Source organism: Xiphophorus couchianus, chromosome 5 (assembly GCF_001444195.1).
Source record: "Xiphophorus couchianus chromosome 5, X_couchianus-1.0, whole genome shotgun sequence".
Lineage (NCBI taxonomy): Eukaryota > Metazoa > Chordata > Actinopteri > Cyprinodontiformes > Poeciliidae > Xiphophorus > Xiphophorus couchianus.
In genome coordinates, this window is record NC_040232.1 from 20,840,248 (window position 1) to 20,858,859 (window position 18,612).

At 40.4% G+C, this 18,612-nt stretch overlaps 1 protein-coding gene across 7 annotated transcripts in view; it reads right to left on the reverse strand.

Annotated features, from left to right (window-relative positions):
- Positions 1-18,612, reverse strand: part of adgrb1a (adhesion G protein-coupled receptor B1a) — a 176,973-nt gene that overhangs the window by 40,611 nt on the left and 117,750 nt on the right. For all 7 annotated transcript variants that reach the window (XM_028016652.1, XM_028016656.1, XM_028016654.1 and 4 more), the window contains exon 18: positions 14,633-14,759. In XM_028016652.1, the coding sequence (XP_027872453.1) occupies positions 14,633-14,759 (127 nt within the window). The remainder of the gene's footprint in view (positions 1-14,632; positions 14,760-18,612) is intronic.

Here is an 18,612-nt window from a genome sequence, read left to right on the forward strand (position 1 = left end):
TATCACAATAAATGTTTTTGCTGAACAATAAATTGTTCCAGAAGTTATTGTCACAAGCAATATCATTATTGTTTTGAGACCATTTTCAAGCGCTAAAATGGTAATGGCATAAAAATGCAAGAACACATTCTTGTAGATCAATAAACCTTAATTTCTAATGAATGTTTAACACTGGAATAGGAAGACATCCAAAATAAATCCTAACCCAAACACAGAAACAACTACATCCATCCATTTTCTGTATACGCTTGTCCCTAGTGGGGTTGGGAAGGGTGCTGGTGCCTATCTCCAGCGAACGTTTCGGGCGAGAGGCGGGGTACACCCTGGACAGGTCGCCAGTCTGTCTCAGGAAACAATAACTATAATGAATTATGTAAACAAACTCTATAAACAAAATTGTCCTTTAAAAAAAGGGCTAGTTGAGATCAAAGCAGCAGATTGAAAACTTGTGTCATCCAGTTTTTGGTGGAAAGGGAGAAAGAAAAGAGAAAAATGATAAATGATACAAATGGACTTTTTTGAGCTTGAATTAATCTAACATGCAATTAATTGATTTATTTCCACAGGCCTAATTTGGAGTTAGGGATAGTTGGTTGAAAGTACATTTTTCTACTGGATTATATGAGAGAAGAGCATGTCAGTTCACCATTAATAAAGTGATTAAAAACTCGGGTTGCATGATATTTTAAAAATATGTAATTGTAATTCTGTGGTGAAAATTTCAATAAAGATTTTTGCGACTGTTATATTTTTACCATTACTCATTGTTCCCGTCACTCTGAGCTTTTGTATCTCAAGCCGCTAAATAAAAAGTTAGGTGAGAGCACTTAAGAGTCCATCCAAGCAGTCCTTTGTGATTGAAGGTTGTGGCACTGGCCACATCGTTGTGGCCACATTGCTCACATTGTTGTTGCAATGGTGGATTAAATGACAACAGCGATTCATTTAGTCCAACTTAACACCACAAAGACTGCTCAGTGAGCATATCACACTCTGCAACCTTAAAATAAAAATGACCAAGGGTTGCAACAGTGTAGAGAATTAAGTTTATTCCACAAGTAATCACAAGAACCCAATCTGTAGCTGCTTATCTCTAATGTTGCGCTCTATCCCAGTGAGTAAAGTCAGGGTGAGGATGGGGCAGCTGTAGTAATAAGATCTGCTGTTGTTCACAGGTGGAGGGTTGAAGGACGTGTGGGGACAGGGACAGGCAGGCAGCCATGCACCCCTGTGTCCACCACCACCCCGTCTAGCAGGAGATCAGGAGATAATTGGCTGAGTTTATAGTATGCCTTGTATCTCAGTTTGATATGTGTGTGGTGGCCAACTTAATTAAATCATTCTGATTAATCTACATTGCAGTGAGTTACTACTCTAAAAGCAAATGGGTGGAGGAAAGGTAGTGAGAGCAGTGGAATGGAAAGACGTCTGCAGAGACAGACACACTCTTAATTCCGCTCATCCAGCGCTGCCTGGCTGGTTGTCCAGAAGTAGGAGCATTAGCAACTACATTATTCTACAACAGCAGAGACAGGCAAATGTTTAAATGGATTATAATAAGGCATACACTGTGCTGCCAAAAGTATGTGCTCACCTTTCTAAATCACTGAATTCAGGTGTTCCAGGCGTTCCATGACCACAAAGGTATAAAACCCAGAACCTCTGCATGCATTCTCTACTGATATTTGTTATAGAACTGGTCAGTCTTAGGGGCTCAGAGAATTCTCACCTGGTACCATGACATGATGCCTAGGCCTGTCACAATAACAAATTTTGCTGAGTGATTAATTATCTCAAAAATGATTGCGATAAACGATAATATTGTTTGAAGACCATTTTAAACTGATGTAATGGTAATGACATAATGCAAGCACATACTGCCAAAAATAAATACACTTTCTTTCCAGAAGAAATAAAGAGTTAAGAACACTTAACACTAGAACTGGTAAACAAACAAAACAACCAAAAACAAAAATAAAATGGACTCTCAGTCTCTGTTAACAAAAAAATGAATAAAAAATAAACATAAAACCAAAATGGAAATAATAACTACATTCAACCAACAGAGTACAGGTTATGAAGTCTGTATACTATATTGCCCTTCAATCATTAGATTTAGATAGAGAAGATGGGCATATCCAACCACCTGATGCAATAGTTCACTCCTCCCTTAAACTAAGGAAATAAGAAAGGGAGGGGTCAGTGGAGAGCACCAGAGTTGAGGCTTTTTTCATCCAGTGTCATCAATAGAAAGAGAACAAGGCAGGAAGAAATGATAAAGCTGATAAATTAAAATGAGGTTGATCATTTTCATTTATATGCGATTGATTTATTGTTTATCGCAACAGGCCTAAGCCACCTGTGCAATAAGTAAAAAAGAATGTCCTTACCACTATTTATGCTACAGCAAATAGGTCAGCAGATAGTGAGTAGAAGTCACTGCTCTTTCTGCAGAGTCAATATCTACATATCTCCAAATTGTATGTGGCCTTCAGATTAGCTCAAGAAGCTTGCATATAGAACTTTATTGAATGGGTTTAAATGGTTGAGCAGCAATCTGCAAAGCTTTGGACACTGTGCTCTAAAACATACTACTGCTGGACTTCAGGGCAGTGGAGGCCTGTTCTCTAAAGTAATGAATCACACCTCTTTGGCAAACCAATGGACGGGTTTGGGTCTGGCACTTAAATTCCTAACTTTGTGGGAACAGTTTAGGGATAGTCCCTTCCTGTTCCAGCATTCGTGTATGGCAGTGCATAATTGTAATATTTATAAAGACAAAGATGAACTACTTTGATAAAGAAAGATTTGAATGGCCTTAACAGAAAACTGGCCTCCACCCAATAAAACACGTTTAGGCTATGTTAGAACCATGAACAACCCTTGCCTTATTGTTCCACATTAGTGTCTAATGTCATAAATGCTCTCCTGTAAGAAACATATTTACTAGCTGACATCATATGGATTAAGAATGAAATGCCACTCAATTTCATGTGTATGTGAAGACAGAAAAGCAAATACTTTTAGCAATGTGGTGTATACTTTGAGATGAATAAGCTGCAATTAATGGTAGATTTGTTTTTTTTCAATACTTTTTAATCAATCTGATTAAGTCCAAGTTGTGAATTCTCAACTAACTTGTTCACATATTTCTTATTTGCCAGGCAACATGTACAAGAATATCAAATTCATAAGACAAAAACTGCACTGCACCACAATGAATTATGAGTAAATTACCACCTGAAAACCTGTGCCAAGTTAACAGAGTGCAATCACTGACAGAAAAAGTGAAGCACCGGCAAGGAACGGTCAGATTTGGGTATTTGGTACACCATTCATGTAAATATGGTTTAATTTTAGGTTTGCATGAGGCTGAGTGAGTATGAAGAAGTGAGTGTGAAGCAGTCCAGCAGGAGCTATATTTGACATGTTATTAAAATCAGTTGAAACTGTGACCATTTTATAGTGAAATCAACTGGAGACCAGAGTTAGACGACTTTTAGCTTGAAAATGTGACAAATATGTTGCATTTGTGAAAAATGCAGCATATTTGTCACTTACTGCACTTGTCGTGCCACACTTGTGCGACAACGCTGTGACTGAAGTCTGCAATGTAGTGATGTGACGTTCACAAATGAGACGTCCTTCTGAATCTTTATTATGAACAATAGTATTGGAGTCTCACTGAGAACCGTTTTTTTTGTTTTTTTTATTGCTCTGCGCACACTCCAATAACTATCATTATTCTATTTTATCATAAATAGAATAATTTCTATTATTCTATCATAGAATAAATATATTTATTCAATGATTTATTCGATGATTGAATGTATTTATTTAATCATAGAATAGGTAAAATACAAGAACGTAAGATCATACAGAACATTCTGATTATTTTCGTCACCTGTCATGTTGGTAGACATTATAGCTCTGTGTGCTGCCTGGCTTCATGCAGCAGTAGGCAAGGTGAGAAAGTCATGGTGCGCTCTTTCTGCTTGGTTACTTCTTGATTGTTGCTATTTGGTCAGTTTTTATAATTGAGCGTTGTTTACCATTACTACATTGCCTTAATTGCTATGCTTAATGGTGCAGACAGTGTTGGTTTCTGACATAGGCAATATTGCCATTATTGTCAATATGGGCAACCACCCAGGGCTTTCTCTTGTCAGGGGAGGCATGAAACCTCTGCGGATTGTGGCGCAGATATATTATATTATACAGTATATTATATAGTATTTAATATCTAGGTGTTTTGTTGGAATGTGGATCTTTAAGATCAATTTGAGAAGTAATTTTAATCATTAAAATTTTATTGTATCATGTAGTACAGAGCATTGGTTGTTGTCTTGACTCGGTCTCGACCTCCCTCAGTCTTGCTCTCAACTCGGCCTCGGACCCTAAAAGTTTTGGTCTTGTCTCAACTAAGACTTTCAAGACAAGTCTTTTGAAATTCGAAAGATTTGGTATCTCTGGCCTTAGTATTGACTTGATCTCGGGTTTGGTGGTCTTGACTACAACACTGACTTAAGATAAGATAAGTCTTTATTGTCATTGTCACAAGGACAACGAAATTCAAAGGGTGCCATCAGTCGGTGCACATGCCCAAAAACAAAAAATAACTGTCTCACAATTCACACACAATGCAAGAATCAACAAACAACTGGCAAAAAAAAAAAAAAAAAAAAAAAAAGAACAGCCACATTCTCACATACATCATTTATGATGATTAATGGTTGTTTTTGATTGCATTTAGTTTTGTTATTGCTATCGGGTAGAAACTGCCTCTGAGACGGTTGGTTCTTGTTCTGGTTGCTCTGTATCTTCTGCCTGAAGGCAGCAGTGTGAACAGAGAATGTCCAGGGTGAGAAGTGTCCTTTGTGATGTGTTGTGCTTTTCTTAGACAGCGGTCACTGTGCAGGTCCTCCAGTGAGGGGAGAGGGCAGCCAATGATTTTTTGGGCTGTATTCACAACCCTTTGGAGAGCTTTCCATTGAGCCGTAGTGCTGCTGTTATACCATACGCAGATACAGTAAGTCAGTATGCTCTCTATGGAGCACTTGTAGAAGGACACCAGCAGCTTCTCCTTGATGTTGTTCCTCCTGAGAACCCTCAGGAAGTACAGTCTTTGCTGGGCCTTTTTTATCAGCTCGAAGGTGTTCATGTTCCATGTGAGGCCCTGCTCAACGTGGACCCCCAGGAAACTATATCAACATAGATTTTGTAAACGGTACGATGGCCTGAAGCCCATAAACCTCAGCAAGTCCAATGTGTTTGTTGCTTTTACAATGTAAGCTAATTGGCTAAAAAGTTCCTCAGCAAGTACCAGGAAACACCAGGTAGCAAATCTGAAGCAGCATAAGAGGCTTACACAGGCTCACTGAAAATAAAATGACATTTCTCAATCCTATTCCACCTGACCATCCATACAAATAATACTGGAAGGAATCTGTTTAGGGGCTTTAGCCACCAAGTGCAGGTCTTTTATTAATTGACACTGTAAACTGGACACAAGCAGAAACAATGAAGGTATAAAAAAAACAACACACCACAAAATGAGAGAAAGAAAGTTAAAATAAAAGTAAAAGTAAAATAGTGTGATGAAAAAGAGTATGAGACTAAAAGGAGAACAAAAGCAACAGTTAGGACAGACTTTGGGGTGTTTGTCATGCTGGGGCAGTAGCAGTATAGCTGCAGACAGAGAGGCCAGGTTTACAAGCTACTATGTGTTGCAGCAAGAATTACTAGCATGGTGATTATGACTAGCTCACTATATAGCTAGCTGTGGGAGAAGGGGTAGAGGTATGAAACAGCCTGGTAGGTGCTTACTAACTTTATAATAGACTATTTCACTGCTCATCACTGGCAAGAATGTTTACATCACACATGTGAATATATATCTGCATTTCTGTAAAGGAGGACAGGTTACATTACTATTATTCACTTACAGTTCATGTTAATATGATGACATGCTAACAATGTGATGTTTATCCAAGGGCATGTCAACAAAAGTGACATGGAATGCCACATCCCTGTACAACTGAGGGATGAGTACTAAATGCACAAATAAGTAAAAACAAAAAAGCCAAGTAAACTAGTGGGACTATCATATGGCCTCATTTTGACAGGCAAGCATTACTCAATTCTGGTGCTCCAGTGTGATGAACACGTATCCTTATTTAACCACTCAGCTGTAAAATTCCTCCAACTATTCATCACTCCCTATCTCTGTCAGCATGTCCTCTTAGCTCTGGTTCAGTTGGAGAGAAATCCCACTGCTTTCATTTGTTCAAAATATCCCCCTGGTTTCATAGCTGACCATTACTTAAAATGATCAGCTATTGATATTTAACTTTGTTTAAAATATCCATTGATTAATATTGGATACATCTGTTCTCTAAATGCCTCTATCCAAACTGGATTTTATAGTTTATAGTATTTCTATTATAGAATAATTATTGGTGTAGCTACTTTATAAAGTGGCTTGAAGAAGTATTCATACTAGGGATGCTCCGATCAGGGTTTTTGCTGCTGATTCCAATACCGATCTCTGCCGATCGCCTGGAATGGCTGTTAATTTTTTGCATTAGGTATAAATGATACTATGTTATCTGGCAAAATGGAAAAATGATCTGGCAATAAATTCATCTAAACTATAGACATATTAATACATATCTAAAATCTTTTTTTTAAAGTTACATGCTACAGCTTAAGCAGATGTTCAGTGTGAGAGTTCACTGTCTCGTGGAGGTTGAGTGGCGTTCCGTCTGTGAAATATTACTACCAGTAGCGCGTAGTGATGGTTCAACAGGGAGAGCAGAACCAGCATCTTACACCACAGCTCGAAGACTTGAATTATTTTTGAAGTCTTCGAACTTCTCGAAGACTTGAAAAAGTCTTCTCAAGGTTATTTGTTTAGCTATCTGACCGTCACGCTCTTCCGGGTAAGAGTTGGTAGTTGTGGGCTGCTTTACCTGCTGATGCATTTTGACGTCTTTCACCCCTGAGGTAATTTTCCGCCGCAACACGCAAATGTCCCCATTCACTCTGAGTGTTATAGTTCCACACAATAGGATTTGTTGCCTCTTTCCTTCCTCAGTGTGAAGGAAAGAGGAAATCAGCTGAACATGCAGGCTGCAAAGTGACATAGGTGATCGGCAACTAGAGACAGTGATCGGGGATCACCGATCATACACACTTTTTCATGGAATTCGGCTGATTATGATCGGTGGCCGATCGATCGGCACACCTCTAATTCATACCCTTTGAACGTTCCTATATTTTGTCACATTGCAACGTACACGTACAAATGAAAATGTACGTGACTCAAAACAGTTTTTACAAATTAAAAACTGAAAAATGTGGTGTGCAAACGTATTCATACAACCCATTTTCCCTTTTTGAAGAAAACCAGACCTATACCCAATCCAGAATATATGGCCAGATATGAAAACTACTGTTCACAAACGCTCTCCATCTAATTTGACTAAACTTGAGCTGATTTGCAAAGAAGAATGGGCAAACTTTCAGTCACTAAACATGCTAAGCTGGTAGAGACAAACCCTAAACACCAGCAGCTGGAATAGCAGGAAAAGGTACTTCCACAAAGTATTGACTCAGGAGGCCTGAATACGTTTGCACACCACACTTTTCAGTTTTTTATTTATAAAAAAAGTTTTGAATCATGTATAATTTTATTCCTATTTCACAATAGTATAACACTTGTGTTGGTCACATAAGAATTGAATAAAATATATTCATGTTTGTGGTTGTAATGTGACAAAATACGGAACAGTTCAAGGGGTATGAATACTTTTGCAAGCCACTGTATGTTACACTAGTTTAGCAGCAAAATAATCAGCTCTTATTAAGCAATACAATTCTAACTATGATACAGTAAAACAATTAATTTTAAAGGTTATAGCACAAGAGTCCTACACCAGCCCAAACCTATAACATGTTGATGATACGATTGTAAATCTGACCTGTTTTATAATTCATAACATTGGAAATCTAAACAAAAGTTTGGTACTGATATTGTATTAAAATTAGATTGTTAAATAATAGATAAAATCATGCAGATAGATGGCAAATGCTTCAAATTTGGACCACAGGTGGCAGCTTGGTTAAATGTTACCACTGGTAGAACTTTTAGTGGTACAATCTTGTGCATTTCACTCAAACCTAAGCAAACAAACAAACAAATCTAAAAATGGGAAATTACACTGATTCAGATTTAAGGGCACCTATAGGTTAATTAGTATCTGTCACCACCCGACTGGTGATGACAGATCATGTTGAAGGCAGAGGGACATGACATGATATTCAGCTACAGAAACCAGAACTAAACATAGGCTTCATAAGTAGAACTTTAGGTTAAGGCAGTGGTTCCCAAAGTGAGGGGAGCACAGTGGCATTGCAGGGTGGGCGTGGGAAGCAGTATGGATGAATGAGAAAAAAAAAACAGTGTTTCACTGTAAAGATGGTTTGTAGAGTGTTTTGTTGCAACCTGAAGTGTGAAATAAACTTCAGCGGAGTTTGAAAACAAAATATGTGTATAGGTTTATGTCTGGTTGAACGATGTGTGTGCCCAGTTGATATTTCTTTTTTGGGGATTTTATTGTAATCCATAGGACAGCCCAGAAAATCTTTGGGAACCACTGGGTTAATTAACCCCGGTTGTCTGAAACATGAGTGAGGTATCTCACTATGGGACACGCCCCCGGCACCTGTCCCCCTGAAGCTCTACTACAATACGCCAGTCCTGACTGGCCGGTAGAAGTGAGGTCGGCTCCAGGAGAAGGTACTTCCTCTCAGTATAAATGCCTGACATCACGCAAGCAATCTTCAGTCTTTTTAACACACCTCTTCCTCGCTCCAGGCAAGGAGGGTGATCTGGTGAGATACCTCACTCATGTTTCAGAGAACTGGGGTTAATTCCTTAACCTAAAGTTCTCTTTCAACATTTGTTTCAGTATCTCACTATAGGATATGATGACTCCCGTATTGCCAGAGAAGCATAATTGAAGAAGAAAAGATGCATCCTGCAGTTATCCAAGTGTGGATCCCACGCCCAGAACTGTGTGAGTCAGAGTGGGTGCTGTGACATCCAGTCTATAGAGCCTAGTGAAAGTGTGAGGAGTTGCCCAGCTGGCAGCATCACATATGTCCTCCAAAGGTATACCCTGAAACAGTGCCCAGGATGAGGCCATGCCACGAGTGGAATGAGCTCGTAGACCTGCAGGGAGTGCAAGGCCTTTACTCTGATAGGCAATAGCAATATCTCCGACTATCCAATGGGAAAGGCATTGCTTCGTTAGGGGCTTGCCTTTATGTAGTGAAATGACACAAACACAAGGATTAAAAACCTTTGGTATATAAGCCGGATGGTATATAATGGTATATAAGCCAGATGTGATATGATTCCTCTCAGTAAACTGCATGCAGGAGGGGTTTACTGAAAAAGCTCAACTAGCTTGGCAGAAACCAATGCAACTAACAAAGTTGTCTTAAATGAGAGCACTTTAAGCTCAACTTGCTCCAAAGGTTCGAAAGGTACATGTGACAAGGCATCAAGTACCATCGGTAAATCTCATGAAGGAGTGAGGCTTTTGGACACTGGCCAGAGCCATCGTGCACCCTTCATGAACTGGCACACCAGAGGATGTTGCCCCATTGTTTTGTCTCCAAAGGCAAGCTGGCAAGCTGAAATAGCTCCCAAGTATACTTTGACAGCGGAAAAAGCCAAGCCTAAAGGCTAAAGTTGCCTAAAGTTGGTGCCCAAAAACAAGGTTTTTGGGCACCAACCCTCAAATGCCATTTTCCCTCATATGCGCTACATGTTGAGACTGCTCTTGCGCTCTGAATTGTGTCAGTGACGTTCTGGGGAAGCCTATTGGCTGCCAGATTCACCTTCTCACAGGCCAGGCCCACAGAGCCAGGCGCTTCGGATGAAGATAAAATATTTCTCCATGTACCTGTGTTGGGAAATCTCTGCAGAGAGGGAGCCGCCACGGCTCACCTTGAAGTGACTGGAAAATCTCTGCTAACCAGTGCTTACCCGGCCAGCGGGGAGCTACCAGGACAAGTGAACGTTTCCTCTCTCACACCCTGGTGAGGGTAGGAATAATAGGTTCTAGCGGTGGAAAAGCATACAAGAGAACTGGAGGCCACTGGTGTTCTAGGGCATCCAGCCCCGTTGAAGCGCCCTCCTCGATCAGGGAGAAAAATCTCGGACATTGAGTGTTCTCCTCTGATGCAAAGAGGTCTACCTCCGCCTGACCATACCACTGCCATATTTGAGTTACAACCCCGCTGTGGAGTCTCCACTCCTTGTAGCAGGGATTGCCTCTGGACAGGAGGTCCGCACCCCTGTTCATCACCCCTGGCAGAAGGCGTGAGCTGTCAGTCTGAGGCTATCAGTCTGTGTGCCAGCATGTGTAAATGATGTGAGCACAGGCCTCCCTGCCTATTGATGTATGCAACCACCATTGTATTGTCTGTTCTGACCAAAACATAGTGCCCTCTGATAAAAGGTAGAAAATGTCTCAGAGCGATGCTACCCACCGTTGAAACAGTTGCATGTGCAAACAGCCGAACGTAATGACCGACAGTGCTGACGCCATCAGACCAAGCAGTCTGTGGCACAGTCTAAATTTCCCGAGTGCGCCTCTGCAAAAAACTGCCATACAAGCCTGGAAGGCTTTCAATCGTTCTGCTGAGAGGCATGCTCTGAACTTGTCTGAATTCAGGGATATCCCGATGAAGGTGATTGTTTGCACTGGGGTTAGGATACTCTTCTCCCAGTTGACTGTGAAACCTAGAGCCACCAGATGTGATATCAGCATCTCGGCATGCGCCATAAGTTCCCCCAGAGACTGAGCTGCAATCAGCCAGTCGTCTATATACATAGTATTACGTATTCCCTTTTTCCTCAGAGGTGCGACTGCAGCCATTTCACAAACACGCGTGGGCTTACCGTTAGAGGCCAAAGGGAAGTATGAGATATTATTTTTCTTCCCCTGAAAAGCAAATCTGAGATACTTTCTGTAAGGGGGGTGTATAGAGATGTGAAAATATGCATCTTTCAAGTCTACGGAGATCAACCAGTCTTCTCGATGCACAAACCTTATCAGAGCTGCGTGTGTCAGCATCCTGAACATATACTGTCTCAGATATGCGTTCAGAACTCACAGATCTAATATCGATCGGAGTCCCCCGCCTTTTTTCGGTATGAGAAAATATCTGAAGTAAAAGCCATCTCTGCTTGGCTCCTGCGGGACCAGCCGAATTGCATTTTTGTTCTGCAGAGGTAATATTTCCCCCTGCAAAATGCGTGCGTGTTCTCCCCGGGCATATGAGTGTTCTATGCCTTGGAAACAGGGAGGAGTTGTTCCAAATTGGAGCCTTTATCCTAAGGATATGGTCTTCAGCCCCCAATCTGATGCCCTGCACGCTTGCCACAGCTGGATTTTTCTCACTAGTGGGCTGGAAAGTGCTTCTGTAAGAGCATTGTTCAGTGCTGGCTGAGTAAGCTGTAGCTGCTGTTGGTCCGTGTTCTCTTTCATAGGGAAAGCTGCTGAGCTCCCCCTGTTGGCCTCATGTGCAGCTGCATGGCCACGTTCTGTACTAGTGTCATTTTTGACACATTTATCATGTTTTTTGTTGCGGCTGTGCCCTCGGTTCATGACCTGGTTGTGAGCCTGGGAACAATTTTATTGAGTTTGTTGTGAAGGGAGATATTTGCGTTTTCAAAAACTGGTGTGTGAGTGTACACTGGTGTGTGCTTTCTGACCACAGCTCTGGCTCCACTGAGCTCTAGCTGTGTGTGATCGTTCTCCTTTTCGTTCGGTTGTGAACTGTGAGCTCCAACGCTGGCTCTGCAGGCTGTTTGAATTGCCCTGAATGTGGCTTCACAAACTCGAACTGGGACAAAACCTTTCCTGGTGGGGGGGGAGCAGGTCTCTGGTAGTGCCCGCTCTCCCACCCTGAGGCTAGCTCCCAAGGTAGCCCACCTCTTTTTCTTTGTGCTCGCGGTGACTGGAGGTTTGGTAGCTAGCGCAGGTAGTTTGGTGACAGACCAACGGTAGAAGAACTCAGAACAACCAAGCACAGCTATTGAGAAGATTTCGGCGACTTAGTTGTTAGCTTGGTCTGTGAACAGTTAGCTAGCTCAATAGCTACCTTACTAGCCATCTTAGAGTTGCTTCTGGGAGCGAGAAGAGGTGTTAGACTGAAGATAGCTTGCGTGACGTCAGGCATTTATACTGGGAGGAAGTCCCTCCTCCTGGAGCTGATATCACTTCTACAGGCCAGTCAGGACTGGCGTAATGTAATAGAGCTTCTGGGGGACAGGCGCTGGGGGCGTATCCCATAGTGAGATACCGAAACGAATGTTGAAAGAGAACTAACTAAACTGTTCCACATGTGAGTAGGAATAATGAGACTATGAGGGAATGAGTCAATCGACTCATTCCCTCTTTAGCGCACTATGTAGTATGCTTATCGGCGCCTCTGTTGCTTAGCCTGATCAACAGGATCTGTACCTCTAAAGCAGGGGTGCCCAAAGTCAGTCCTTGAGGGACGGCAACCTGCATGTTTTAGTACTCTCCCAGGTTTAACGCACCCGGATCCAAGGATGGCTTATTAGAAGGCCTAAGAAGAACACTGACTTGCTGAAAAGGTTGTTACTTCCACCAGGGAGAAAACTAAAACGGGCAGGATGCCGGCCCTCGAGGACTGACTTTGGGCACCCCTGCTCTAAAGCTTTCTAAAAAATAAATACATCTCAAGGAAGATTGTAAAATTACAAAACAATGAGGGAGATGTGATGTAGTGAATGAATGAGTGAACATTACAATAAATACAAGATAAAACAATACAGACTGTGCAAAAAAAAAAAAGAGAGACTGGTCATACATAAAACTAATACACCAACACACAATTGCATATCTCTGTTTTATTTCATTAAGCAGATGATGCCATGGGACAATAACACTAAAACAACACTCCAACATAGCCTTGCTATGCATCTGCTATGCATAAACAATTCGATCACCATCTAAGGCAGGCTGCCACAATTATTTGGACACGTTACCAATTCAGCTGCATGAGCACCGCAGCTCTTAAACCACATTTAAACTGAAGTTATCGACAACAACATGACCTATAACTCTAATATGATAAAACTGACATGACTGAATCTTACCTAACAATGGATGGTGAAGATTCAAACAATTGACATGCTGGACACTTGAAACTGAAATTGAAAGTGGCGTTAATTGCTTTCAATTTTGACTGAAAAATTGAAAGCAATTATCGCTTTCAAACCTAGTTTTTAGAGGTGAAAAAACTAAACAAAGATTTTAATCTTAAAGCAAAACTAATGTCGTCCATTGTTATGCAGTAAAACACCAAATTTCCCTTTATTACCCTTCATCCCAATATACCTGCAGTATTCAGAACAGGAGCACATTAAAAGTGGCTCACATGCTTCAAAGTTCTAACAGGACTTCATGTTCTACAATGTTCCTTTCACTTATCATGTTTAGGCTCTCATAAGATTTGTTTATCAAAACACATACACGACCTGATGTAAGATGACAGATGTATGTAGTATCTGTCATCTTACCTGGTAAGACCTGGTAAGATGACAGCAGCTTTAGAATGGGAAACCAAAGGGCCATAAGCAGCATGATGAACCGCACGCTTCCTGCTATGTCTTTAAGAAAGCCTTGGTGCCAACGCTGTTGCCAGGGCAACTGGTGAAAAAACACTTGTGAGGAAATTTCCAGTCTAATAATAACTAATCGCAGAGAATGAAGATTCCCTACAAAGACACTGTCTTGTTCCCTAATAGAACTGGGCCACTTTAGAGTCTACAGAATTCTGCTGGGATATTCTCCATGGTTCTCTCTGAGCCTATATCAGCACAGGAATGAAGCATGCTGTGAGGCCATTGTTACCCATCTCACTGTAGTCCCATGCATGTTTCAGTAAATACAGATATGTCAGCATATATCCACATTCAATAAACATTTATCTTTTTTTTGTGTGTTCGTATCCTTTTCAGATTACTAAACTGCCAGACAAGACATTCCCTCTTGGACATTCTCCAAGGGGCCTGGTAACCATGGAGACGCCAATGATCGCTTAGTATGTTAAAGCACGTTATTCTGGACATCAATACATGGTGTGACATGTAATAAGGCTATTAAACTGTGTGGGGTGGGTGTTATTTTCATTTCTTACATTAATTTAAATCCTACTCAACCTGTTATGTGTGTGAATTAATACACAGGTTAGCCAAGTGCTGCCCTCGCCGCGTGCATTTCCTCTTGGATAGCATAAACAGCTCCATAAACACAGATACCTAGAAAAATCCTTTTCCTTGGCAATCTACAATAACCTTTATCTGCACGGCTTTGGCATGGCGAGACAGAGAGGAGAAAGGAGAGGGAGAGAGGCAGAGAGGGAGGATCTGTATATATGAAAGGACAATAACGATCTTTGGGAGGAAAAGAGAAATAAAAACCAACCCACAAACGCAGATAGATTCAAATAACAGCCCGAACAAAAACACAGTCTGCGACACCTTCAACGTCAAGGGAAGCCAAGGCAGCGTTGCAGCACTTACCATGTCGGGGTTCAGCCGTGCTAAAATGGCGAAGGTGGACAGTCTGTCACACACGCATTTGGTTCTGAATGAGTCGACGAGCACGGCTCTGCAGCCCCTGGCAGACCAAGATCCCAGCAGAGAGGAGCTGCACGAAGACAAACACACACACACACACGCAAAGAAAAGCGATGCAGTGAATACAGAGCCAGGAAAAAAAAAAGAAAAGACGGCGCGCGCGCGCTTCAAATCCCACCGCGTTTACACCGGCTTTTTAATCCGTTTTCCATCTCCGCCGGCTGGGCTGCAGCAGGAGCGGAGCAGAGCGGAGAACCGAGTGAGCGCAGCGTGAAGCGGCTGCAGAGCGACACACTGCAAATGATTAATATTATTATCAAAATAATAACGATTATTGTTAATGCCTAACTATTGGATACAAAGCACTTTAGATAAGAGGACTGTTCTTAATTAATCTTCTCAAATTAATATTTAAATTTGTTTCCTTTTCATTTTCCTGATTTCTTTTTAAAATGCACCAGTGTGCAGTTGCCCACCACCAAACAAGCATAAATTAATAAAATGCTATAAGCACCTGGAAGAAAATGCCCAATTTGGCTTCAGTATGGTCCACATGCAGACCAGAGGGGAGTTTATAAATGATTTGATTAGCAAGGAGCTGGCAGGTCTACGCAGAAGAGCAATAGTGCTCCTGGCAGTTGCCAGAGATTGAAAGTCAGTCATTAAGGTGAGTGAAGGTCATCAGACAGAGGATGGATAATTAGGCAGCTTTACCAATAATTGTTTTGTTGAAATTGACTCTCACTCAAACAGATCTGGCTGTTTTCAGACTCCTTTTGGGATGCACCAATTTGGAGTGTGAGATCCACTCAAATTTCAGCTAGGTCTTAGATAATACACCAAAATTTAGGCTAATTTATATAAGTTTGATAGTTTTTTAAAAAAAAATGTAGATTAAGAGAAAAAAGAGATAGGACATGATCTAAACTTGTCTGACAGCCAAAACAGACCAAATAGGAACAGGGAAAAGTATTATTATATGCCATCTTCCTAAGTTAATTACTGCCCAAATAAAATCTAAACAGTACAAGTACCATTCTCAATTTTCAAGTTTGGTTGTTCTTGTAAAGATATGCAAGAACAACCAATGTTCAAATTTCATGTGACAGAAACATTGAGCAGCTTTATTACCCTGTTTCTTAAAATTTGTTTCATTTTTGGATTTTTCTTCCCACCCGTCACCCAAATCATAATTCCACAAGCCAAAATACACAAATCCCATTTTAAATTTGGTGTACTGTACCTCCAAAGACAGCACCCCTGTCTCTAACACTAAGCAGGTTTTGGTGTTACCAGGAAGCAAATAGTTATTGGCCTGAACATAATTATAGCCTTACTGAATTTGATCAAATTAGCCAGATGCTTTAGAAGCAATGACTTCACGTGTCCCCACGCTGTCCCACATTATTTACAATCCTGATTGTTTTGGCACTTTTTGTAATATGTACAATAGCTGTAGGGTTGAACAGATGTTACCCTGGAGCACCACTTCATTATTAATGTCAGAAAAACTGAAGAAATGCTGATTGACCCTGAGTCTGACTATAGGTGACAACTTCCTGCTGTTAATTGATATCTAGAAAATAAACCAAGTTTTTGGGTTAACCATCAGCTTACATATTTAATCTGTTGGAAATTATCATCAGGTGTGATTTGATAATAATTTCTCTTTGCATCTAAAAACTAACTTGTCTGATCCAAAGTGCAGTAAAGGTGATAGGAAGGTCCAGTGAGTCCTCCTTGCAGTCTATCTATGAAGAGTGTCATCAGACGTGTATGACCCTTGCTTGGAGACTAATAGATTTAAATATTAATTTGTTCCTGTATCCATCAGAATAATAAACGAAGTTGGTACAGAGTTTACAGTCACACTGTTGATGCTGTGGTTTGCATTCTATTCTGCAAGGTGTAATATGTGTTTTAAGAGAACAATATGTGTATTTTGGCTTTTGTGGTGTCAGCATGATTTTATTTTTTGCAGTGTATTTAATTATGGTGGCACTGCCACCGTAGCATATATAGCATATATATAATATTATTATAATAATTATTATATTATTTGACATATGCCATTTATATATCAAATTGAAATCTCAAAGGGAGCAGTCTAACAGAGGTGAGGTTGCCATTTTGCACCATTGGTTCTTCTGACCAACATGACCAGGCAAGGCAGGTGAAATGTCTTACCCAAAGGCACAAACAACAGGGGCAGATGGACTGGCAATCATACCAGCAATCCACAGATTGCAGCGCAAACTCCTACTACTGTCTCACCGATTTGTTTGGCGCACACTGTCAAAGATAAACGTATGGGGGACAATAAAGTATATAATTACCTATAGATTTTGATTTCCACAAAACTGAAATACATTTAGCTACTGAGGCTTGTAGCATATTTTGTGGTCTAGAATTACACTCTATGTTTTCATGCACCCATAAAATGTTAGTATTTTTGTGTGCCCAAGAAGAAGTTTGTTTTTTCTGATTTAAGGACAGTCTGTCCTTAAAATTTAAGGAATCCACTTCTAACCATCTCCATAAGCTGCTGCATATTTTGTCCAGACCCAAATATTGTCAGTATTGGCTGAAATGGCAGCTGCAAATTCCAGACATACATTTGGGATGGCATGTAGCTACCATAAGATAGATACCACATGCCATAAGATGAACAATTTTGGCCAATTACGAACACTTATTTTCTGGGATAACTTATACACAGTTTTTTACTTTCTATATTTCCTCTGTTGGCTACATTATGGCCAAAGATGTAGATCCTCCTCTTCTGAAACCATTCTGACAATCTGTTACATAATTAATATCTCTCAATCTTTATGTTAGATAAAGTTATCTAAAAGCTGAGTGAATACGTTTTCCAGCATAACTGAAAGATGAGAATGAAATATAATTGCCTTATAATTAGTCTTCCATAGAGGAACGACTTTGGCAGTTTTTACTTGGTGTAGAAAGATCCTAGTAGTAAATGACAAAACTGTAGGGTAATGGGCTTGCAATAAGACCAATGACTTTCTTTATTAGAATTTCACTCAATCCATAAAAATGAGTCTGTATGTTTCATTTTTATTTATCTTTTCTGATATATTGGGCCACATCTTTGTAAAAAAAAAAAAAATTAATCGCATTGTTCATATCAATGCACACTTAACATCCTTAATAAAATGTTTTGGGATATTTTAGGAGTCTTTTGTCTACAGGACCCAAAACTGAAGAGTTGTTATTTTGCATCTAAAGTGCCTCAAAGCAAACGTCACATGATAAACTTCATAACCTTCCAGCAAGTTTTTAACAGAAGATATATTATTCAAATGAACACTTTTACAGTGACTGTGGGCCTAGATTCTTCTGTTGTGTCCCAACAACCATTAGATAACCTTTGATAATAGTTCAGAAAAAAAGGTTGAACCCACAGTTTTGACCCACAGTCTGATTTTCCAAAATCAGTGCACCTGCCACAAGACAGAGGAGTGAGGCTGAGAGTATAAGACACACAGATGTAAAGTGAATGCTCTCACTGATAAGAACACTTCTCTTCATAGAAAGCAGCTTGTTCCTTCATTAGAATTTAAATCATTAAGAGTGGAACATTAAAAACAACACATTGACGAAGAGCCTGATTACAGGATGATTGCTGCTTTCTTTGCTCTAAAACAGCTCAGTAGGATGAAGGTGACCTAAACAGCACTGGCTTACTTTATGTCACGTCAGTGAATCTGGAAGGTCTATTACTGGTGGAAATAATAAAGATGGTTTAAGAATATGAACCATATCTCCACACAGTTTTCCATTGCTTGAGTTTGTAAGCAGAGAGGGTTTAGGATGTAGTTAGTTTTGCTTCTTAGAAGCAGGCAGCAACTCAGTGCTGACATTAGCACCTCACCTCTAACTGAAATCCAATCTATTAGGAC